The sequence below is a fragment of the Ailuropoda melanoleuca genome, unplaced genomic scaffold, assembly GCF_002007445.2.
Source record: "Ailuropoda melanoleuca isolate Jingjing unplaced genomic scaffold, ASM200744v2 unplaced-scaffold9495, whole genome shotgun sequence".
Lineage (NCBI taxonomy): Eukaryota > Metazoa > Chordata > Mammalia > Carnivora > Ursidae > Ailuropoda > Ailuropoda melanoleuca.
In genome coordinates, this window is record NW_023254986.1 from 14,938 (window position 1) to 39,743 (window position 24,806).

A 24,806-nucleotide genomic window follows, 5' to 3' on the forward strand; every position below is an offset into this window, starting at 1 on the left:
TGCAATGGAATATTACTCAGCTATCAGAAAGAATTAATTCTCAACATTTGCTGCAACATGGACGGCACTGGAGGAGATAATGCTAAGTGAAATAAGTCAAGCAGAGAAAGACAATTATCATATGGTTTCTCTCATCTATGGCACATAAGAACTAGGAAGATTGGTAGGGGAAGAAAGGGATAAAGAAAGGGGGTTTAATCAGAAGGGGGAATGAGACACGAGAGACTATGGACTATGAGAAGCAAACTGAAGACTTCAGAGGGAAGGGGTGGGGGAATGCGATAGACTGGTGATTTGTATTAAGTAGGGCACGTATTGCATGGTGCACTGGGTGTTATACGCAACTAATGAAGCATCGAACTTTGCATTGAAATCCGGTGATGTACTGTTTGGTGACTAACATAATATAATATTAAATAAAAATTTTTAAAAAAAAGAGCACCAAAAAAAGTTAAAAATTGAGCTACCTTATGACCCAGCCATTGCACTCCTGGGTGTTTACCCCAAAGATTCAAACGTAGTGTAGAGAAGGGCCATATGCACCCCAATGTTCATAGCAGCATTGTCCACAATAGCTAAATCGTGGTAGGAGCTAAGATGCCCTTCAACAGATGGCTGGATTAAGAAGTTGTGTTCATATAAACAATGGAATATTACTCAGCCATCAAAAAGAATGATTTCTCAACATTTGCTGCAACATGGATGGCACTGGAGGAGATAAAGCTAAGTGAAATAAGTCAAGCAGAGAAAGACAATTATCGTATGATTTCTCTCATCAATGGCACATAAGAACTAGGATGATCGGTAGGGGAAGAAAGGGATAATGAATGGGGGGGTAATCAGAATGGGAAATGAAACATAGAGACTCTGGACTATGAGAAACAAATGAGGGCCTCATAGGTGAGGGGGTGGGGGACTGGGATAGACTGATAATAGGTAGTAAGGAGGGCACGTATTGCATTGTGCACTGGGTGTTATAAGGAAGTAATGAATCATCGACTTTACATCAGAAACTGGGGATGTACTGTATGGTGCCTAACATTATTTAATAAAAAATCATTTTAAAAAAAGACACACACACACACAAAAATAAAATAAAATAAATGTAAAAAGCCCCAAGAGTGATACAGAACAGAAAGTCACAATCTATAGAATCAAAGACGTTACTTGCAACATGGCATCATTAAAATCATATCTCTCAAAAATCAGTCTCAATGTAAATGCCCTAAATGCTCCCATAAAACACCACTGGGTTGCAGATTGGATAAATATACATGACCCATCAATTTGCTGTCCAAAAGAGACTCATTTTGAACCTAAAGATACATTCAGACTGAAAGTAAAGGGATGGAATACCATACTGCACACCAATGTACATCAAAAGAAAGCTGGGGTAGCAATCTCATACCAGACAGTTTGGATTTTAAACTAAAGACTATAATTTAAGATCCAGAAGGGCACTATATTATTCTTCAAGGATATATCCAACAAGTGGATATGACAATTACAAATATCTATGCCCCCACACGGGAGCAGGAAGATACACAAGCCAACTCTTAACCAGAATAATGGGACATATAGATAATAATATGTTAATAGTAGGGGACCTCAACACTCCACTACCAGCAATAGAAAGATCACCTAAGCAAGAAATCAGCAAAGAAACAAGAGCTTTGAATGCCATAGTCGACGAGTTGGACCTCATAGATATGTATAGAACACTACACCCCAGAACCAAAGAACACTCATTCTATTCAAATGCCCTTGGAACATTCTCAAGAATAGACCATATTCTGGGTCACAAAAAGGTCTCAACCAATACCAGAATACTGAAATTATTCTCTGCATATAATCAGAGCACAACACTTTAAAATTGGAACTCAAGCACAAGGAAAAATTTGGAAGAAACTCACGCACTTGGAGATAAGAACCATCCTACTCAAGAATGATTCGATAAACCAGGAAATCGAAAGTCAATTTCAACAATTTATGGAGAACAACGAGAATGAAAACAGAACAGTCCAAAACCTATGGGATACTGCAAAGGAAGTCCTAAGCAGAAAATACATAGCCATCCAAAGCTCACTGAAAGGAAAAGAAAAATCTAAAATGCAGTTTTTATATTCTCTCTTCAAGAAGCTGGAACAGCAACAGAGGAACAGGCCTAACCCACTCACGAGAAAGTAGTTGATCAATATTAGAGCAGAGATCAATGAATTAGAATCCAGCAGCACAATATAGCAGATTAAGAGAACTAGAAGCTGGTTCTTTGAAAGAGTAAATAAAATTGACAAACTGCTGCCAAGACTTATCCAAAAGAATGAAGGACCCAAATTAATAAATTTACGAATGACGAGGTAGAGGTAACAACCAACACCCAAGAAATTAGAAGGATTATTAGAAACTTTTATCAACAGTTTTACGCCAATAAATTAAGCAATGTGGAAGAGACGGAGGCCTTCCTGGAAACCTATAAACTACCAAGACGGAAAAAGAAAGAAACTGATTTTTTAAACATTCTAAATAATTATGAAAAGATTGAAACAGTGATTTAAAAAAAAAAACTTTCAAATTACAAAATGCCAGGACTGGATGGGTTTTTTGGGGGGAATGCTACCAAACATTCAAAGAAGAAATAACACCTATTCTCTTGAAGCTGTTTCAAAAAATAGAAACAGAGGAAAGCTACCAAACTCATTCTATAATATAAGCCAATATTACCTTGATCCCCAAACCAGGCAAGACCCCATCAAAAAGGAGAATTACAGACCAATTTCCCTAATGAATATGGAAGCCAAAATCCTCAACAAAATCCTTGCTAATAGAATCCAACATTATATTAAAATGATTATCCATCATGACCAAGTGGGATTCATCCCTGGGATGCAAGGGTGGTTCAACATTCGCAAATTTATTAGTGTCATAGATTTTATCAACATGAAAAATGCCAAGAATCATATGATCCTCTCAATAGATGCAGAAAAAGCATTTGACAAAATACAGCATCCTTTCCTGATTAAAATCCTTCAGAGTGTAAGGAGAAAGGGTACATTCCTCAATCCCATAAAAACCATCTATGAAAAGCCTACAGCAAATATCATTCTGAATGGGGAAAAGCTGGAAGTCTTTTCCTTAAGATCAGGAACACGACAAGGATGTCCACTCTTGCTATCACTATTCAACACAGTACTAGAAGTCCTTGCAACAGCAATCAGACAAGAAAAAGGGATACAAAGTATCCAAATCAGCAAAGAAGAAGTCAAACTGTCCTTCTTCACAGATGATGACATGGTACTCTATAGGAAAACCCGAAAAAACCCTCTCCCAAACTATTAGAAGTTATAGAGCAATTCAGTAATGTGGTGGATACAAAATTAATGCTCAGAAATCAGTTGCATTTCCATACACAAAAAATGAGACTGAAGAAGCAGAAATTAGGGAATCCATTCCATTTACAATAGCACCCAAAATCATAGGTAACCCTGCAGTTAACCAGAGACATAAAGGACCTATATTCTAGAAACTACAAATCACTCTTGGTAGACATTGAAGAAGACACAAAAAGATGGAAAAATATTCCATGCTCATGGATCAGATGATTTAACATAGTTAAAATGTGTGTGCTACTCAGAGCAATCTACACTTTCAATGCTATCCAGATCAAAATACCGAGGACATTTTTAAAAGAAATGGAACAAATAGCCCTTAAATTTCTGTAGAACAAAAAAAGGCCCCGGATAGCCAAGAAATTGTTGAAAAGGAAAAATAAAGCTGGGGGCATCACAATGCCAGATTTCAAGTTGTACTACAAAGCTGTGATCCCAAAGACATCATGGTACTGGCACAAAAAGAGACACATAGAACAATGGAACAGAAGAGAGAACCCAGAAATGGACCCAGAAATGCTCTTTGGGCAACTAATCTTTGATAAAGCAGGAAAAAATATCTGGTGGAAAAAAGACAGTCTCTTCAATAAATGGCGCTGGGAAAATTGAACAGCTACATGCAAAAGAATGAAACTTGGCCACTCTCACACACCATACACAAAAATAAACTCCAGATGGATGAAAGACATCAATGTGAGACAGGAATCCATCAACATTCTAGAGGAGAACACTCTACGACATCAGCCAAAGCAAGCTTTTTCAAGACACATCTCCAAAGACAAGGGAAACAAAATAAAATGAATTTGTGGGACTTCATCAAGATAAAAAGCTTCTGCACAGCCAAGGAAACAGTCAAAAAAACTAAGGGGCAGCCAACGGAATGGGAGAAGATATTTGCAAATGACACTACAGATAAAAGACTGGTATCCAAGATCTACAAAGAACTTCTCAAACTCATTACACAAGAAAAAAATAAATCATAAAATGGGCAGAAGATATGAGCAGACACTTTGCCAATGAAGACATGCAAATGGATAACAAACTCATGAAAAATGTTCAAAATCATTAGCCATCAGGGAAATTTAAAGCAAAACCACACTCAGATACCACCATACGCCAGTTAGAATGGCAAAAATTGACAAGGCAAGAAACAACAATTGCTGGAGAGGATGTGGAGAAAGGGGATCCCTCCTACATTGTTGGTGGGAATGCAAGTTAGTACAGCTACTCTGGAAAACAGTGTGGCGGTCCCTTCAAAAGTTAAAAATTGTGCTACCCTATGATCCAGCCATTGCACTACTGGGTATCTACCCCCAAGGTACAGACTTAGTGAAGAGAAGGGCCATATGCACCCCAATGTTCATAGCAGCATTGTCCACAATAGCTAAATTGTGGAAATAGCCGTGATGCCCTTCAACAGATGACTGGATTCAGAAGATGTGGTCCATATGTACAATGGAATATTACTCAGCTATCAAAAAGAACGATTTCTCAACATTTGCTGGAACATGGAGGGCTCTTGAGGAGATAATGCTAAGTGAAATAAGTCAAGCAGAGAAAGAAAATTATCATATGGTTTCTCTCATCTATGAACATAAGAACTAGGAAGATTGGTAGGAGAAGAAAGGGATAAGGAAAGGGGGGGTTAACCAGAAGGGGGAATGAAGCACGAGAGACTATGGACTCTGAGAAACAAACTGAGGGCTTCAGAGGGGAGGGTGTGGGGGAATGGGATAGGCTGGTGATCGGTAGTAAGAGGGCACGTATTGCATGGTGCACTGGGTGTTATACACAACTAATGAGTTATTGAACTTCATATCAAAAACCAGGGATGTACTGTATGGTGACTAACATACTATAATAAAAAATTTTATTTTAAAAAAGATAAAAAAAGAATATCCTGCTAAAAAATGAATAGGTCAACCAGGAAATTAAAGGAGACATTAACCTATACATGGAAGGAGAAGGAGAAGAAAGATGGTGGGGACGTAGGGACCCTATTTCTACCACTTCCCTGAATTTAGTTGGATATCTACCAAACCATTATGAACACCCACAAAATCAGCTTGAGTTGTGAGAATATGTATCTGGATTTCTACAAACAGAATATCTCTGGCCTCAAAGTTTGAAGTGGAGAGCCATGATTCTGCTCACAAATATTAGAAGATAAACTGAAGGGGGAGGGAGCTGCCATAACCTGGCGCTGGCAAGGTGAATTAACACCAGTATTCCGTTGTTTTAGGATGGAATGTTCTTTATATATCTATGAAGCCCATCAGTCTAATGTGTCTTTCAAAACTCTGGTTTCTTTGTTGATCTTCTGCTTACATGATCTGTCTATTGCTGTGAGTGTAGTGTTGAAATCTCTTACTATTAATGTATTATTATCAATATGATTCTTTAGTTCTTTTTTTCCTTATAATAATTTTTATTTTGTTATGTTAGTTGCCATACAGTATATCCTTAGTTTTTGATGTAATGTTCCATGATTCATTATTTGCATATAACACCCTGTACACCATGCAATATGTGCCCTCCTCAATACCCATCCCTGGCCTAACCTAATCTGATTCTTTATTTCTGTTATTAGTTGGGTTTTGTAGTTTGTTGCTCCCATATTGGAGGCATAGATATTCACAATTGTTAAATCTTCTTGTTGAATAGACCCTTATAGTATGATGTAGTGTCCCTCTTAATCTCTTAATACAGACTTTAGCTTAATATCTAATTTGTCTAATACGAGAATTGCTACCGCAGCTTTCTTTTGACATCTGTTGACATGGGAAATGGTTCTCCATCTCCTCACTTTCAATCCCGACGTGTCTTTACGTTCAAAATGAGTCTCTATAGACAGATTATGGATGGATGGGTCCTGCTTTTTTTTAAATGTTTTTTTATTATATAATGTTAGTCACCATACAGTACATCCCTGGTTTTTGATGTAAAGTTCATTGATTCATTAGTTGCATATAACACCCAGTGCACCATGCAATACATGCCCTCCTTACTACCCATCACCAGTCTATCCCATTCCCACACACACCTCCCCTCTGAAGCCCTCAGTTTGTTTCTCAGAGTCCATAGTCTCTCATGCTTCATTCCACCTTTTGATTACCCTCCATTCTTTATCCCTTTCTTCCCCTACCTATCTTCCTAGTTCTTATGTTCCATAGATGAGAGAAATCATATGATAATTGTCTTTCTCTGCTTGACTTATTTCACTTAGCATTATCTCCTCCAGTGCCATCCATGTTGCAGCAAATGTTGAGAACTCTTTCTTTCTGATAGCTGAGTAGTATTCCATTGTATATATGGACCACAACTTCTTAATCCAGTCATCTGTTGAAGGGCATCTCGGCTCCTTACATAATTTAGCTATTGTGGACAATGCTGCTATGAACATTGGGGTGCATATTAGGCCATTCACTTTAAGAGTAACTATTGAAAGATGAATTTAGTGCCATTGTATTGCCTTTAACGTCCATGTTTCTATAGATTGTCTCTGTTAATTCCTGGTCTGTATTACTCTTGGAGTCTTTCTCCTTTTATAGAATTCCCCTTAATATTTGTTGCGGGGCTGGCTTGGTGGTCACATATTCTTTCAGTTTCTGCTGGTCTTAGAAGCTCCGTGTCTCTCCATCCATTCTGAATGACAGCCTTGCTGGATAAAGTATTCTTGGCTGTATGTTTTTCTCATGTAGTACCCTGAATATGTCTTGCCAACCCTTTGTCGTTTGTCAGGTCTCTGTGGATAAGTCTGATGTTATTCTGATGTTTCTCCCTCCATACATAAGAAATCTCTTCCCCCTAGCTGCTTTCATGGTAGCTTCCTTGGCTCTAAGATTTACAAGTTTCATTATTGTGTGTCAGAGTGTTGACCTATTTTTATTGATTTTGGGAGGGGTCCTCTCTGCCTTTTGGACATGAATACTTGTATTCTTCCCCAAATTAGGGAAGTTCTTAGTCATGATTTGCTCATATATACCTTCTAGTCCTCTCTCTGTCTCTCAGCCCCCTCAGGGATCTCAATAATTCTGACATTGCAACATTTCATGACATCATTGATCTCTCTAAGTCTATTTTCATGGGCTACTACTTGCCTATCCCTATTTTCCTCAGCTTTCTTCCTTTCTATCAGCTTATCTTCTAGATTACTAATTCATTCCTCTGCCTCATTTCTCCTGGCTTTTAGAGAATCCATTTTAGACTCCATATCATGCATAGCATTTTTAAGTTTGGCCCAATTAGATCTCATTTCTGCCCTTAGAGATTCTATATTGTCACTCATACCTTTTTCAAGCCTAGTTATTGACTTTGTGATTGCTATCTTGAAGTCTATCTCTGACATCTTCCTTATATCCATATCCATTAGTTCTATGGTAGAAGACATTGTCTCTGGTTCTTTTCTTTGTTGGGAGTTCCTCCTCCTAGTCATTCTGTTGAGGGATGGTTGAGGGAATGGACAAGTTTCAAAATATCAACCATAGCCCATGCATAATGCTCCTTAGAAAAAAATCCAAAGTGGTTGAAAGCTACCACAGATATGCCACCAAAGCCAAGGTGATCCAAAACAATAAATAAGAAAGAAAATAAAAAGAAATAGAAAAGGGGGTGTGGGGTGGAGATTATAATCTCTCAGGTTGGACAGAGCAGGGTGATCTGCTTTTCCTGCTTGATTATTGGTCTGTATGTTTAAAGAAACTATATCCCAAAATTGCATAGAATACAGAACTTAAATATATATCAAGATAAGATTACATAGAGTGTAAAACAGGCTAGTATGGGGCATAAATCTATAAAACATATATGTGAAAAATTAAAGTTAAGAATGGACTTAAAAACATACTTTGGGAAATAAGAATCTATTTGAAATGGGAACAGGTTTTTTTAAAGAAAGAATAAGAAAAGAAATGAAAAATAAATGTAAAATTTTAGCCTGAAGTATAAATGAGTCATAAAGGAACACCTGGAGCAACTTATATTATTTTCCCCTGGTGTTGGAGTTTAAGTCCTGTGGGAAATAAGCTTTTCATTCACTTGTGCTTCCAGTCTGTCTTCTGAGGGAAGGGCCTGCTCTTGGCTTCCTAGGCATCTTTGCCTGTGTGGAGTTGCCTCACCCTTTGTCAGGGAGATGGGCTTAATGTGAGCTGGTTGGCGGCTTGGCTTTTGTTCCCTGGCATCTTTCAGCTTTTCTTAGAGGGTTAGAGCAAATATGGCCGTTTGGCAATCTCTGGCCCATAGCTGCAATGTTGCCGTCCCCCCCCCCACCATCAGCAAATCCTCCAGGTGAATCTGTCTCTATCTCTGAGTGTACCGAACTCCACCGGCTCCCACAATTAATGCCACTGCACTTCTTCTGTGGGACTTCCAGGAGCGTCTGTAAGCTTTGTGACTTTGCAATTGCTAGCAGCCATGGGCTTGGGCATGTACCCTCTTCTGCAACTCTCCAGTCGTGCTGGGTGCTGCCCCAATGTCCCTTCGATGGTCACAATGCCCTGAGAGTTGTTGCCCAGTCATGGACATGGGTTCTTTGTGTCCCAAACTGCAGAATCCCATGGGTCCCGCTGGCTGCATTTCTCCCAGGGCAGTTACTGGGACTCATGAGTGTCTCTGTGCCTTGTGACTTTGCACATGCACCTTCTTCAGCAGCTCCCAGGTCATGCTGGGTGCTGGCCCAGCATCCCTTCGTGGGTCACACCACCCTAAGAGCTGTCCCTGCCATGGGTGCAAGCCATTCTATATCTCCCCTAGAGTGTTAGACAGCCCGCACCGTCTAGTCCTTTTCAAGGTGGTCAGGCAGAAGGTGGTCTCCCTACCAGCTCGGCTCACAGTTTATGGTGTCCAGAGTTGAATGTCCCCTCTGGCCTCGCTGACCATAACCAGTCTCCCCACTCCACTGCTCGGGCACTCTATTGGTTCTGGCTCCCCCATTCTTTCTTAGTCTCCTGGAATCCTGAGACCACAATGATTCACCTAGAATTCTGCCCTATTTGCCCCCTGTGCCCTTTTCAGAAGGGGGTGCCTCTCACTATAGCAGATTTCCAAGGGTCCTGATTTTTTTGCTCTGGTGTTATATCACTTTCTGGCAGCCAACTTATGGAGGCTCCCACCCCCCTCTGCTTATCTTCAGATATTTCCCTGGAAGATTCAAGGTTCCACATCTCCTACCTTGGAAAAAGGTAGTCATTTTTTCTGTTTGTGGAGATCCAGATAACTCTTCTTCCATCTCAGGTTGAATCCGTGTGTGTTCAGAATGGTTTGATAGATATCCAGCTAAATTTGAGGGAACACGTGAAATGAGGTCCCCTACTCTGCTGCCATCTTGCCCCTTTAATCCTAATATTCTAAATCTAGATAATCATACTATTACAGACTAGAGTCCAAGAGGACATTTAATAGTTAATAAAACTGGGGCTCCTGGGTAGTGCAGTCATTAGACGGCTGCCTTCGGCTCAGGGCGTGATCCCGGCGTTCCGGGATCGAGTCCCACATCGTGCTCCTCCGCTGGGAGCCTGCTTCTTCCTCTCTCACTCCCCCTGCTTGTGTTCCTCTCTCGGTGGCTGTCTATCTCTGTCAAACAAATAAATAAAAAATCTTTAAAAAATAGTTAATAAAACAGAGATTAAAGTCCATCCAGCTGGCAATGGAAGCTGGGTCAGCAGAGCAGTTTCACCTATAATCTGGTGCGAAAGAGGCCTTAGCTCTCTGCTTCCTCAGATAGAGTCCCTCCTGATTCAATTGTCCTTCTGGAGCCTAGGACATATATTTTCCCCCCTCTTTGTGTGGCATGAAGAGTACTACAATTCCTCAGGTAATTACTCCATGACTTTTCATAAGAACTTAACTGATCATATTCATGTCTGTATACCACGCCCTTATGTTTTCTTATTTGGAGCCAATATATCCCTATCTAAGGAAGATGGACTCTATGTTATCAAGACCTCCAATAGGTGAAAAGCATATTATGCAGCCTGCCTAAGTAATTACAACATTACCTACCACAAAGCTACTCACATCTTTGTTTTAAAAGGACAGCCTTTTGCCTTTATCCCTGTCAGCCTTGCCAGGCCTTGGGAGGAATCTAAATTGCTAACATTCTTAATCAGGCACTTAGTGAATTAAAAAGGCAACACAGGTTTCTAGGCCTACTCATAGAAGTATTATAGCAGCTGTTTCCATTTTGATGACCACTAGTATTGCCATAGCTGCCTTCACCCATACCATCCAAACTGCCCAATATGTTGATCAAGTTGCATATAATGTAACTCAAAAACATCAACTACAACAGACAACTGATAAAAAATTGTTGGGGAGACTCCAACTGATGGAAGCAGCAATAGAATAACTGGGAGAAAAACAAGAGGTCCCAGCTTTTGGCCAAAACCTTAACTGTGATTGGGCCCATAAGTTTTTTTGTGTAAACCCTTTACACTAAAACGGTATTCAACATGATTGGGAAATAATTAAAAACATCTTCAAGGCTCCCTTCGTGACAATGTAACCTTAGACATTCACAACTCAAAGGAACAATTTTAGCTTCTCTCGCCACCATTAATGAGCATGAGTACAATAAAAAAAAAACCTGGGGTATTCTCTCTCACAATCTACAATGGTTTAACCCAAAAAACTGGTTTTCCTTTACCAAATAAGGACTCACTGGACTGTCTATTATTTTGCTTATTTGTTTGTTACCTCTCTTCATAGTCTGCAAAATCAGAGTGACAGCACTTTCTCAAGCAGGAGATACCCAAGACCTGTACCTCGCACAAGTACAATGAGACCTCCTGTTTACAAAGAATAAAAGAGGGGGATATGTGGGAATTTGTAATGCCTGCTAGATAAGATTTAATAAATATATGCCTCCTTGAGTGAGACTAATTGAAAAGCAAAGAAGTGGTGTCCGAAAAACTGGGCCTCCTTTACAGTTTCTGGGTTGAAAACAGCTGGATCCTGGGGCGCCTGGGTAGCGCAGTCGTTAAGCATCTGCCTTCGGCTCAGGGCGTGATCCCAGCATTCCGGGGATCGAGTCCCACATCAGGCTCCTCCACTGGGAGGCTGCTTCTTCCTCTCCCACTCCCCTGCTGTGTTCCCTCTCTGGCTGGCTGTCTCTCTGTCACATAAATAAATTCTAAAAATCTTAAAAAAAAAAAAAAAAGAAAGAAAACAGCTGGATCCTTGTTGCAGCTCAATGCACTCATCTGAGAAGTAGATGCTTAGGAGAAACATTTATCTTTGGTGGTCACATACACCCTGCCTGCATGCATGTCACGAGCATAGCTGTTCTAATCACAGGATATTCCCTATATTGCAGTCCTGATTATTAAAGCTTCACACTCCTTTTTGTTTTTCTTATTCCTTTGATATATTGATAACTTTCAAAATAAAAGTGGAGGCAGAGCTTGGCTCTGAACTTTCACCACTAGAGCATCCGATTCCCATGCCCTCTCTTTTCTCCTACTAAAGTGTCTGTGGTAATCTTTTCATTCACCACCCCAAGGTTTGCTGGCCAAACCCAAAACTAAAGGTAGAGAAGAGACCACATCAAAGAAGGTAAGAAGTATAGAGACATGGTTTAGGGAAGAAACACTGCAAGTGTTGCAGAGGCGAGGAAGCCATCATCAGGGAGAAAGACAAGAGAGAGAGAGAGGAGCACACAGGGGAACACACAAGGAAAACATTTTCTCAAAGTCATTGGTTTGGAAAATGAGAGGGGCTGAATTTTATAGGTTCTTGAAAACAGCAGGGCTTAAAGCCTAGACTTTTAAAAGTCAGCAGACTTAGCTAGCTGGGTTAGAGCCTGGAGGGCCCTACACTGCTCCTGAGAGGGCAGGCAAACAACCTGGAACCAGAGAGCATGGAAACAGTGATCTGAGGAATGCCTGGGTACATAGTGGGGAGATAATTTATTTTTCTTGGAGTATGACCTTGAGAATAGCTTTAATGGAGATGCCTCATTTGGAACAAAGGAGCTGGCTGACACCATTGTTTTCCCCACCCCCCAGGATAAACACAGAGCCACATGCAGGAAGCCTGAAGCCCAACAGGGCTTACCCTAGCTGATTAAATTGCATATACTAAGCAGCACCCCCTAGTGGGCCAACCCTTTCCAGTCTAGCTTGTCTCAGTCACAGAGCAAAGGGATTTTGCCCCAGAAGACCAGGAAAATACCTGCCCTTACCAAGTCAACCAACCAGAGTTCTCCAGGCCTCAGTTCTGGTGGAGCTGGTGTCAAGTTTCACTACACCGGAAGACCAGAGCCTACCTGGATAAAAGTTACCACAGTCAGGCAAGGGACCAAATACTGCCCACAGCAGGCAAGAATAAGTCTGAAAACTATTGGCTTGATGAATACAAGCCAAAACACAGCAGCAGAGTTCACAGCACACACCACAGACACTCCCTGAAGTGCCAGACCCAGGGCACTACAAGACCTCTTATTCATAAGGCCATTATTTTCAGGGGCAGGAGATGTAACTGATATTCAACAGAGGGAGGGAGATTTTGTTTTAGGGCTACCATTTTTCTCTAGTGATTTAAATTAGAGAAAATTCATTTAAAAAAAAACAAAAGCAAAAATAGATTAGAATTCCTCATAATTTGGGCTCCTGGGTGGCTCAGTCTGTTAAGTCTCTGCCTTCTGCTCAGGTCTTGACCCAGGGTCCTGGAATTGAGTACTGAATTGGGTTCCCTGCTCAGTGGGGAGTCAGCTTCGCCCTCTCCCTCTGCAATTCCACCCTGCTCAAGCTCTCTCGCATTCAAATAAATTTAAAAAAATCTTTTGAAAAGAATTCCTCAGGACTTAAAATTTGTGCTTCAACAGACCATATTGATGAGGTTATGGGATATCGGTAAGTTGAGGTATGGAGCTGATGACCAAGAAGGAATTTTTAATTTTTTTTAATAAATTTTATTTTGTTATATGTCACCATACAGTACATCCCCAGTTATTGATGCAATGTTCCATGATTCATTATTTGCATATAACACCCAGTGCACCATGCAATACATGCCATTCTTAATACCCATCAGCAGCCTATCACAATCCCCCACCCCTCTCCCCTCTGAAGCCCTCAGTTTCTTTCCCAGAGTCCATAGTCTCTCATGCTTCATTCCCCCTTCATTTACCCCCCCTTCATTTTTCCCTTCCTTCTCCTACCGAACTTCCTACTTCATATGTTCGATAAATGAGTGAAACCATATGATAATTGCCTTTCTCTGCTTGACTTATTTCGCTTAGCATTATCTCCTCCAGTGCCATCCATGTTGCAGCAAATGTTGAGAACTCGTTCTTTCTGATACCTGAGTAATATTCCATTGTATATATGGATCACAACTATTTAATCCAGTCATCTATTGAAGGGCATCTCGGTTCCTTCCACAATTTAGCTATTGTGGACAATACTGCTATGAACACTGGGGTGCATATGGCCCTTCTCTTCACTACGTCTGTATCTTTGGTTTAAATACCCAGTAGTGCAATGGCTAGATCATAGGGTAGCTCAATTTTTAACTTTTTAAGGGACTTCCACACTGTTTTCCAGAGTGACTGCACCAACTTGCATTCCCAACAATGCAAGAAGGATCCCCTTTCTCCACATCCTCTCTAACAATTGTTGTTTCCTGCCTTGTCAATTTTTGCCATTCTCACAGGCGTAAGGTGGTGTCTCAGTGTGGTTTTCATTTGAATTTTCCTGATGGCTATTGATATTGAAATTTTTTCATGTGTCTGTTAGCCATTTGTATGTCTTCATTGGAAAAGTCTCTGTTCTATCTTCTGCCCATATTTTGATTTGTTTATTTGTTTGCCATGTATTGAGTTTGAGAAGTTCCTTATAGATCTTGGATACTAGTCTTCTATCTGTATTATCATTTAAAAATATCGTCTCTCATTCCATGGGCTGCCTCTTAGTATTTTTTTTTTTACTGTTTCCTTGGCTATGAAGAAGTTTTTACCATGATGAAGTCCCACAAGTTCATTTTTTCTTTTGTTTCTCTTGCATTTGGAGATGTGTCATGAAAAAAATTGCTGTGGCCGATGTTGTAGAGGTTGCTGCCTACGCTCTCCTTCAGGATTTTGATGGATTCCTGTCTCACATCGAGGTCTTTCATCCATTTGGAGTTCATCTTTGTGTATGGTGTGAGAGAGCGGTCAAGTTTCATTCTTTTCCATGTAACTGTCCAATTTTCCCAGCACCAATGATTGAAGACACTGTCTTTTTTCCACTGGATGTTTGATCCTGCTTTGTCAAAGATTAGTTGCCCAAAGAGCCGAGGGTCCATTTCTGGGTTCTCTATTCTATTCCATTGGTCTATGTGTCTGTTTTTGTGCCACAACCATGCTGTCTTGGTGATCATGGCTTTGTAGTATAGCTGGAAATCTGGGACAGTGATGCCCCCAGCTTTGTTTTTCCTTTTCAACAATTCCTTGGTGATTCGGGGCCTTTTCTGGTTCCACACAAATTTAAGGGCTGTTTGTTCCAGTTCTTTGAAAAATGTCATTGATATTTTGATTGGGATGGCTTTGAAAGTGTACATTGCTCTGGGTAGCATAGACATTTCAACACTATTTATTCTTCCAATCCATAAGCATGGAATATTTTTCCATCTTTTTGTGTCTTCTTCAATGTCTTACAAGAGTGATTTGTAGTTTCCAGAATATAGATCCTTTACATCTCTGGTTACGTTAATTCTGAGATAACGTATGATATTTGGTGCTACTGTAAATGGAATGGATTCCCTAATTTCTCTTTCTTCAGTCTCATTGTTCGTGTATAGAAAAGCAACTGATTTCTAAGCATTGATTTTCTATCTCACATTACCGAATTGCTCTATAAGTTTTATTCGTTTGGGGGTGGAGTCTTTTTGGTTCACCATATAGAGGATCATGTCATCTGCGAAGAGAGACAGTTTGACTTCTTCTTTGCCGATTTGGATGCCTTTTATCCCTTTTTGTTGTCTGATTGCTGCTGCGAGGACTTCTAGTACTATGTGGAATAATAATGGCGAGAGTGGGCCTCCTTGTCATGTCCCTGATCTTAAGGGAAAGGCGTTCAGATTTTCCCCACTGAGAAGGATATTTGCTTTAGGCTTTTCATAGATGGTTTTTATGAAATTGAGAAATGTACCCTCTCTCCCTACGCTCTGAAGTGTTTTAACCAGGAATGGATGCTGTATTTCCTCAAATGCTTTTTCTGCATCAATTGAAAGGATCACATGGTTCTTGACCCTTTTCTTGTTGACATGATCTATCACAGTGATCGATTCATGAATGTTGAACCACGCTTGTATCCCAGGGATGAATCCCACTTGGTGGTGATGGATAATCCTTTTAATTTACTATTGGATCCTATTAGCTGGCATCTTGTTGAGCATTTTGGCGTGTGTATTCATCAGGGAAATTGGTCTGTAATTCTCCTTTTTGATGGGGTCTTTGACTGGTTTGGGTATCAAGGTAATGGCTTCATAAATGAGTTTGGTTGTTTTTCTTCTGTTTCTATTTTTTGAAACAGCTTTAGGAGAATAGGTACTATTTCTTCTTTGAATGTTTGGTAGAATTCCACGGGGAATCCGTCAAGCCCTGGACTCTTGCTTTTCGGGAGGTTTTGATAACTGCCTCAATCTCTTCATAATTAATTGGTCTGTTTAAAAAATCAATTTCTAGAGGGGAGTTAAGATAGCAGAGGAGTAGGGGTCCCCTTTTTCAGCTGGTCCCCTTAGTCGACCTGGATAGGTACCAGACCATTCAGAACAACCACGGAATCAGCCTGAGACACAGGAAGATACATCTGCATCTCTACAAATGAACATCTCCACTGATGTGTATTGAGGTACGAAGCAGGGAGCTGTGAAGCCGCACACAGGTATTGAAAGATAAATGGAAGGGGGAGGGAGCCCCCACATTTGGGCACTGGGAAGCAGTAGCCACCTGCACAGTGGAGCAGGTGGACTCATGGAGTGGCAACCTGGAGAGAGCCTACTTAGACCTTGAGCCCGGGAACGTGCGTGACCAGTCTGAAAACCAGAGCTCCGGAGTGCATGAACCACACTGAAACGGAGCTCCAGAGCATGCAGGGGTGGCTGGCGGCTGGCGATGTTAGAAACAAAAAGGACAGAGATTGCGAGCCCTGGAAGTGAGGGCTGGGACACCGGCTGTGGGGCGCACATCCCGGGACGCTGTAGGGTTTAGCAGCAGCAACAGAAACAGAGTTAAAGTGGCCAGAACACCAGTGGAGAGCAGTCTGCGATGCCTCTGTTCTGAGACAGAGGCTGAGATTCAGCTACTGCTGCTCTGAAGCTCAGAAGAGGCACAGCAACCCACCAGGGAAAGCCTCCAGAGAACAAAAGCCTGGAAATACCAGCTCACAGTGTGCCCATCCCCATCCCCCCTCGCAGGGGACAGGGAGACTCTACTCAAACAGGGTTGCCTGAGTATCAACAGGGAAAGCCCCTCCCCCAGAAAGCAGGCTGAAAAATCAAGAAGCCCACATCCCTAAGGCCCCTATAAAACAAGTGCACACTGCCTGGGTCCCGGTCAATGATTTGGGCTCTGGACAACCCCACAATCTCTCCTCATCAGAATGACGAGAAGGAGAAATCCCCCCCAGCAAAGAAAAGACAATGAGTCTGTGGCCTCTGTCACAGAACTAATGGATATGGATATAACCAAATTATCAGAAATGGAGTTCAGAGTAACAATCGTCAAGATGATCTGCAGACTTGAAAAAAATATTAACGAAAATATTAATGACAATATAGAATCTCTAAGGGCGGAAATGAGAGGGAATTTGGCAGAAATTGAAAATTCTATGAATCAAATGCAGTCAAAATTAAATGCTCTGACGGCCAGGGTGAATGAGGCAGAAGAACGTATCAGAAAAATGGAGGATTGGGGCGCCTGGGTGGCACAGCGGTTAAGCGTCTGCCTTCGGCTCAGGGCGTGATCCCGGCGTTGTGGGATCGAGCCCCACATCAGGCTCCTCTGCTATGAGCCTGCTTCTTCCTCTCCCACTCCCCCTGCTTGTGTTCCCTCTCTCGCTGGCTGTCTCTACCTCTGTCGAATAAATAAATAAAATCTTTTAAAAAAAAAAAAAAAAGAAAAATGGAGGATTGGTTAGTAGAAGAGAAAGCTAAAATAGAAACTTGGCTAAAAAAAATCCAATACACAACTGATGAAATGTCGAACTTTACATCAAAAACCAGGGATGTACTCTATGGTGACTAACATAATATAATAAAAAATATTAAGAAAAAAAGACTGAATATTTAAAAATAGTAAGAATAACCTCTCTCACCTCCACATTTCAGCATCATACTGGAAGTCCAAACCAGGTTAATGGGAGGGGAAAGTAAAAGAAAAGAAAATCTAAAGTGCAGAGAGAGAGAGAGAGAAAGTGAAAAGTTGGGGTAAGAAATAAAGGCAATAATGATGGTGGAGATGAGGAAAATGACAATGAGGATGTGAAGAATAGCAGAGAGAAATCTAGGGCAAGAGGTGCTGCTGACAGCTCTTGCATTCCCCACTTTCTTGCCTTGTTTCTTGAAGCAGTTCCTGGAATGACAGGTAGATCCTATAACTTTGTCTCACAGTACTTCTGCTAGGTGGCAGTGGTAAGAGGAAATAGCCCAAGAAAGGTCAAGTGTAACAGTGGTGGGTTGGGCCTCAATGGGGACCTTGTACCTCCTAAGTCAGGTGATTTTACCCTGAAGGAAGGAAAAGTTCTAACTTGTCCATTGTCATCAGCTCCAACTGGAACTGAACATAGCTAGAAAGTGGCTAAAGATGGGCAGAAGTGTGGTTTGACAACTTGACTTCTGAAATTCTTTCCAATCCTATGATTCTCATGTATATAATGTACTTTTTATAAAATGCTATCTTAAAAGTCATAATTTTATTGTCTCCATTTAAGATATTTTATACTCACATAAACAATAGCAATAAAATCAAAAGAGAAAAAGGGAAATTGATTATAGAAGACTCCTCAAAAAGGCCTATATATTTGTAAGTAAAAAATAAAACTCTCAAAAAAAAAAAACTGTCTCTGTTCACAGACCATATGATTGTCTATCTAGAAAATCCCAAACCATCTGCAAAAAACTCCTAAAGCTAATAAATGAGTTTAACAAGTTTCAGGGTATAGAGCCAATATACAACAGTTAATGACATCTCTATAGACTGATACTAAACAATTAGATATGAAATTATTAAAAATTACATTCATATTAGCACCAAAAATGTGGTACTTAAGAATAAATCTAATAAAATATGTGCAGGATCTGTGTGCAGAAAAAAACAAAACACTGATGAAAGAAATAAAAAAAAAACTACGTAAATGGGGAGATATAACTTGATGATTAATTAAAATACTAATAGCATTGGGACATCAGTTCTTCCCAGTCTGATCTACAGACTGAACAAAATCCATCAAGAGTTTTGTGTATATCAACAAGCTCATTCTAAAATATGTTCATAAAGTCAAGGTAAATAGAAGAGCCAGAGAAGTATATTGAAAGATTAGAAAAGAGAAGAACATCGGAAGAGTCACACTAACTTCTAGACTTATTCTAAAGCTCTGTAATTAAGAAAGTGGGTTATTACCCAAAAAAAGGAATGTATGTGAGGTGATGAATGTGTTAATTGACTTGATTGCAGTAATCCTTTCACAATATATACATATATTAAAATATCATATTGCATACCTTTTAAAAATCATGTTGTATAACCCAAATATATATCATGTTTTAGTCAACCATATATCAATAAAGCTGGAAAAAAAGGAGTGGGTTTTGGTAAAAAGATAGACCACTTGTTCAGTGGAACAATATAGAAAGGGCCAAAATAGATGTACACAAATGTAGTCAACTGATTTTGGACAAAGGAGCAAAGGAATTCAAAGATGAAAGGATAGACTTTTAAACAAACGGTATCAGAAAGCTAGACAATTATATGCAAAGAAACAAATTTCAACACAACAGCATACCTTAGAGTTAACTCAAAGTGGGTTGTAGACCTAAATGTAAAGTGTAAAATTCTAAAATTTACAGAAGAAAGCATTAGAGAAAATCTATGTTGGTTTGGCAAAGAGCTTCGGATATAGAACCCACAGCAGAATACATAAAATAAAAAAAAAACAATAATAATAATGGCATTTCATCACAATTAAAAACTCTTGCTTTGTGAAGAATATGGTTAAAAATCTAAAAGGACAAGCCACAAAGAGAAATATTTACAAATCATATAGATAAAACCCTCAAAAACTCTAGAATAAGAAAGCATGGACCCAGTTTTTTTTTAAGGCAAATATTCAGAAAAGACACTTTAACAAAGAAAATATACAGATGACAAATATGCTTATGAAAAGATGTTCAGCATCATTAATCATTAAGGAAATACAAATTAAGGCCACAAGGCAACTGATTATTGTACATCAATGAGTGTGGCTAATAAAAAAAAATTGTGACAATACCAAATGCTGAGGAGGATTCAGAGCAAATCAAACTCTTTTACATACCGGTAGGAAAGCAAAACGATAAAGCTACTTTGGAAAACTTTATAAGTAATTGTCATATATCACTATATATGTATATTCTGCAATAGAGTTTAAAAGCAACAGAGAATTTTATAGACATAACATAAATTTAAAAAACAAATATTTCAAAATAAAAAATAAATATTGAGTAGCAAAACAAGCTGCAGAAAAATAGTATACATACTATTTAAAATAAAGTTTAAAATAAAGTTCAGCTAAGTTAGATTATGAGACATATCAGAGTTTTATTTCAGACTTGCTGACAATGTAACCATTAAGAAAAAAAGAACATTTTCTTGAATAACTGTAAGAATGAATTTATGTAGTTAAAAAAAAAGATGTCCTAAAGGCTGTAACCAAGTACATGATTGGTTAGTTTTATAAAGTGTAGAGCCATCATATTCTTATGAGTTGCACACTATACACACCTGAGTCATAACGACTCATAGCCATCTCCAAGAAATGTCAGAAAAAGAACTATTATTTTTCTTCCCACAGTACATTTAAAAAACAAATATGAGACAGAAAGTGCATAGTACCCATTCATAAATGTATATACCATATTTATTACATATTTATATATTAAATATATATAAGATTTATAATACATAGTATATTTAAATCTATACTTATATGTATCTAAAGATTGTTAGGGTACACAAAAATTGGATGATGATTATTAGCATTAGAGAGGGGAAAGGAATAGAGTAAAGGCTAAGGATAAAAGCAAATTATATTTTATTGGTAATAGTTTATTTCTACATTTAAATATTCCAATAAAAATAAGTAAAATTAATTTTGAATAGAGAGTATTTAGTATTTCTAATATTGCTATATACATTGTATTTTCAAATGTCATTAAAATGATTTTACAAAGAATTTTAATGATTGACTTTGCAAACTGATCTCAGATTTCTAAGAAATTAGGAAAAAAATGAAGGAAATAAAGAGTGTTAATATTTTGCTACAAAACTTGGGGAATGAGAAGTGGATTTAAGGTGGATTGTTTTATCCAAATGAATTCTCTGAATTTTACACAATGTCCACACTGTGCACTTCTGTAATCACTGGAAGAATTTAAAAAGAGAGGAAAACGGGAAAATATCTTCAAGCTGTAAAGTCTGGTAATGATCACACACTAAAAATTGTATACATATTGGGTCATGACGGCAGATTGAGGCGCGGTTCTCTCGACCTATCTCAAATCCTTTTTAATGACAGGAAAAGCAGATTTCTGTATATGAAGAACTCCAGAAGGGCACGGGGAAAAGGAAGGGCAGATTCATGGAAGATGGAAAGCAAATGGGGCAAGGGCACTGAGGTGGGGGCTGTGGTGAGAAAACTGGGGGCCCTGAACTGAAGGGGGGGCCGGGGGCGGGGGGTTGTGGGCGCAGAGGCTCCCTACTTTTGAAGGGGGCGGACCTGGGAGCCAAGGAGAGCCTCCCAGGTCCAACGCAGTGGTGGGTGTGAGTCTTGGGGATGGGGTGGGGAAGCGCGGTGTTTGGCAGGAAGGGGAGGCCTCACTCCTGGCAGGAAGCTGCGCTACGGGAAGAGGGAGGAGACTGCGGCGGCGGCAGAGGCTGGTGGGAGCCAGATGTGGCAGAGCGGCTGCCGCCAACAGTGAGGCAGAGGGCCCGTGAGCCTAGTGCTGGGGACACCGCATCAATCCGCTTCACCTTCCTCACTGCTTTCCAACACACGCTTCCTGCTTACGGATCCTCCCCTCTCAGCTCCTGCAAACACCCAACTTATCGCCTGCTGATCCTCTTTCGCCACAGGCTCACAGCGGAGGCAGCACGGCAAGGTGTCCCATTTGGGCACCTGAGGCCCGAGATCCCCGGACGTGGGGAGGTGGGCACTGGACTAGAAAACTGGAGGGTGGCGGTTGGTGGGTGCCCGGCGGGAAAATTGGGGTCGGTACCCCGATGGGTGATGAGGGAGACTAAGATGGGTAATTTGGGGACTGTGGTGGTGCGTTGGGGGGAGCTAAAGAGCACCTGGATGATGTACAAAGGTTGCCAGGCATGAGAATACATTTGCTGTAGGCACTCAGCAGGAATACGTGGATGACCAGGAAGAAACGCGGAGAGATGAACACCAAGCATGGGGATGGGAGGCAAAAGGGATGAAGAATACGTGGCAACGAAGAGGGCAATGGGAGTTACAACATTAGTAGAAATGGAGTAATAGGGTGGGGGCTAAGACATGGTAAATATTTGTGCTTGGTGTGAGGGCTCTAGGATGCAAACAGAGGATCAGGCATTATGCAAAAGAGCCTGCTCTCTCTATCTGGGGACTCAATGCACTACAACCACAACCACCTCCTCTCTAATCCTGCACACAGCCCACACAGCCGAAGAAGCCTTGGGAGGGGGAGGGCACCGAAGGCAAACATGAAATAGTGTCTTCATATCCAGTATTCCTGCTGAACACATCTGAATAACTTGGGCAGAATGTACCTGGTGCCAAGGGAATTTACAATGCAGAGGGGAAAAGCTCACACTATAATACAGCAAATATTTCTCCCTAGTTTCTTTCCGCCTCCTGCAGGTATGAAGACCCTTCACAAAAAGGCAGCTGCAGGGCAGCAAACCAGGGAAACTGATGATCATCACATTGGATCTGCAAATATAAGGAAGAAAAAGAACTGTCAAAAGAAACAGAGAGGCAGACCTTCATCACAGCCCCGAAGGAACATCGTGGGCTGCAGAATTTCACATGGATGGAAAGAAGACAATGAGCCCATCACCCAGTGGAAAGGAACCGTTCTGGATCAGGTGCCTATCAATCCCTCTCTTTACCTGGTCAAATATGATGGAATTGACTGTGTCTATGGACTGGAACTTCACAGAGATGAAAGGATTTTAAAGCTTAAAATCCTTCCTGATAAGGTGCCATTTTCTCAAGTCAGAGATGTGCACCTTGCAAACACCATAATTGGTAAAGCTGTGGAACATATGTTTGAGGGTGAGCATGGTTCTAAGGATGAATGGAGGGGAATGGTCTTGGCCCAAGCACCTATCATGAAAGCCTGGTTTTATATTACCTATGAGAAGGATCCTGTTTTATACATGTACCAGCTTCTAGATGATTACAGAGAAGGAGACCTCCGTATCATGCCAGAGTCCAGTGAGTCTCCCCCAGCAGAGAGGGAGCCAGAAGGAGTTATAGATGGCCTGATAGGTAAACATGTGGAATATACCAAAGAAGATGGCTCCAAAAGGACACGCAAGGTCATTCACCAAGTCAAAGCCAAACCCTCTGTGTATTTCATCAAGTTTAATGATGATTTCCATATCTATGTCTATGATTTGGTGAAAAAGTCCTAACTGTTAGGGTAAATTTTACCACATTTGTGCAGGCAAATGTCTGTTTTGGATACAAACAAAAATGTTACTTTTCAGTGCGTTTAAACTTAAGAATCCCTTTTAACACAACATCTTAACCAGCATAACTGTTATTTGTTTTGAAAAATACAAGTGTATATGGACATGACATACTGTGTGTAAGGAATTTGTCTCATTGAAAAGATTGGGTATGTTTGGTGGATGGGCCATGAAAGGAAGGAATAGCTGTAAATTCAGGCTATGGATAAACATAGGCTAGTATCATGATTAGTCATCTAAAAATGGAATAGGAATTAGCTGGTCTAGTCTAGAGAGGGGCGAGGAGAAGGAACTAGAGATGGGCTCTGGGGGGAGGGGGAAGTGACTGCTAGGAAGAGGTGGGGCAGGGCCAAAAATGGAGAGGCTTCCTGGAGGAGGGATGACCTAAGGAGAGAGGCAACCCACTGGGACTGGGTGGAGAATAACAGAGGGATAGTGAGATCTTGGGGCTTGGAGGAAAACAGAATACCTTGAGAAGAGAGGGGCACAAAGAAGCATTGAAGGGGTCCAGAGCAAGGGGGGAGAAAGAAGTTGGCAGGAATCTGGAGGGGGGCTAAAGGATACTCAAAGGGAGGGTCTATACATGAGTAAGGAGCCAGAAGGGGAGGAACACTGAGGAGGAAAGAATTCCAAGGAGAAAGACTGACAGGAGAAGTGAGAACACAGAAAAGGAGGTGTGGCGAGTGGGGCCCATGAGAGATGGGGAGGCCAGGAAAAAGTGGGATACTTCTGGCAGTATCCAGATTGTTCTCCCTGGCTCTGTGCAGAAAGGATGTGACAGCTGTCAAAGAACCAAATGAATCGGAAGTTCGCTAGAATGGCATTTTGACAGGGATGACGCGAGAGTCAAGCAGGAGCCAACTTTATACCTAAAAGGTTTACCTTACTTCAGGGAGCTCATGCCACACCTGCCGAGTAGAACCCCAAGCCTCAGCCTAAACACACTGACCTGACACTCCATGAGCAGGGAGCTGTGAGCAGCCTCCTCACTTTTCCCAGAGGACCCAGGTGCAGCAAATCTTGGACCTGAAGTTCTTGGTTCATTCCCCCTACACTGGATAAACGGTTCTTGTGGGGAATGGGTCAGCAGTGTGCTCAAGACTTAAGAGAAGTGCCACCTTGGGTTTGGAAAGTATTTTATCCAAAAAAAAAAAAAGGAACCTTGCTGAACACAGGTACAGGAGTCCCTTCACTGTTCTTTTGCCTACTGGACTATGCCTTGCCTCCCTATAGAGAAGGGACATCAGAGGACTGAGCCTAATGTTTCTCTCCAGGACATGGGGAGTATACTCGACAGTCCATGCTTCTCCCAGCAGCTGCCTGAAACCACAGGTGGCTCCACCCAGTGCTTCACTGAGTGGAGGTCTGCTGCCTCCGGAAGCCCCATTCAGGCTATACCCCGACAAAGCAGGTAATTACTGACGCTTCACAGGTACTGGTATCCTGGCCAGTCTTGCCCACCCCAAGCACACAGAGAAGCTGTGATGGAAGTTTGTGTAGCTCTGTTT

The 24,806-nt window shown here is 40.8% G+C and overlaps 1 protein-coding gene across 2 annotated transcripts; it reads left to right on the plus strand.

Moving 5' to 3' along the window:
• Nucleotides 1-21,498: 21,498 nt before the first annotated feature.
• Nucleotides 21,499-23,391, plus strand: SPIN2B (spindlin family member 2B). Of its 2 annotated transcripts, none has more exons than XM_011218141.3 (2): nt 21,499-21,763; nt 22,443-23,391. In XM_011218141.3, exon 2 carries the CDS (start codon nt 22,465-22,467, stop codon nt 23,239-23,241), a length of 777 nt encoding a protein of 258 aa, XP_011216443.2. In that variant the 5' UTR covers nt 21,499-21,763; nt 22,443-22,464; the 3' UTR covers nt 23,242-23,391. The 2 variants fall into 2 exon arrangements, with proteins under 2 accessions (XP_011216443.2, XP_011216442.2); XM_011218140.3 differs by having other exon boundaries at nt 22,463-23,391.
• Nucleotides 23,392-24,806: the final 1,415 nt, after the last annotated feature.

What these genes read in the sequence shown, in the direction of transcription:
- SPIN2B (XM_011218141.3), top strand. Translation starts at nt 22,465, where the DNA reads ATGAAGACCCTTCACAAAAAGGCAGCTGCAGGGCAGCAAACCAGGGAA.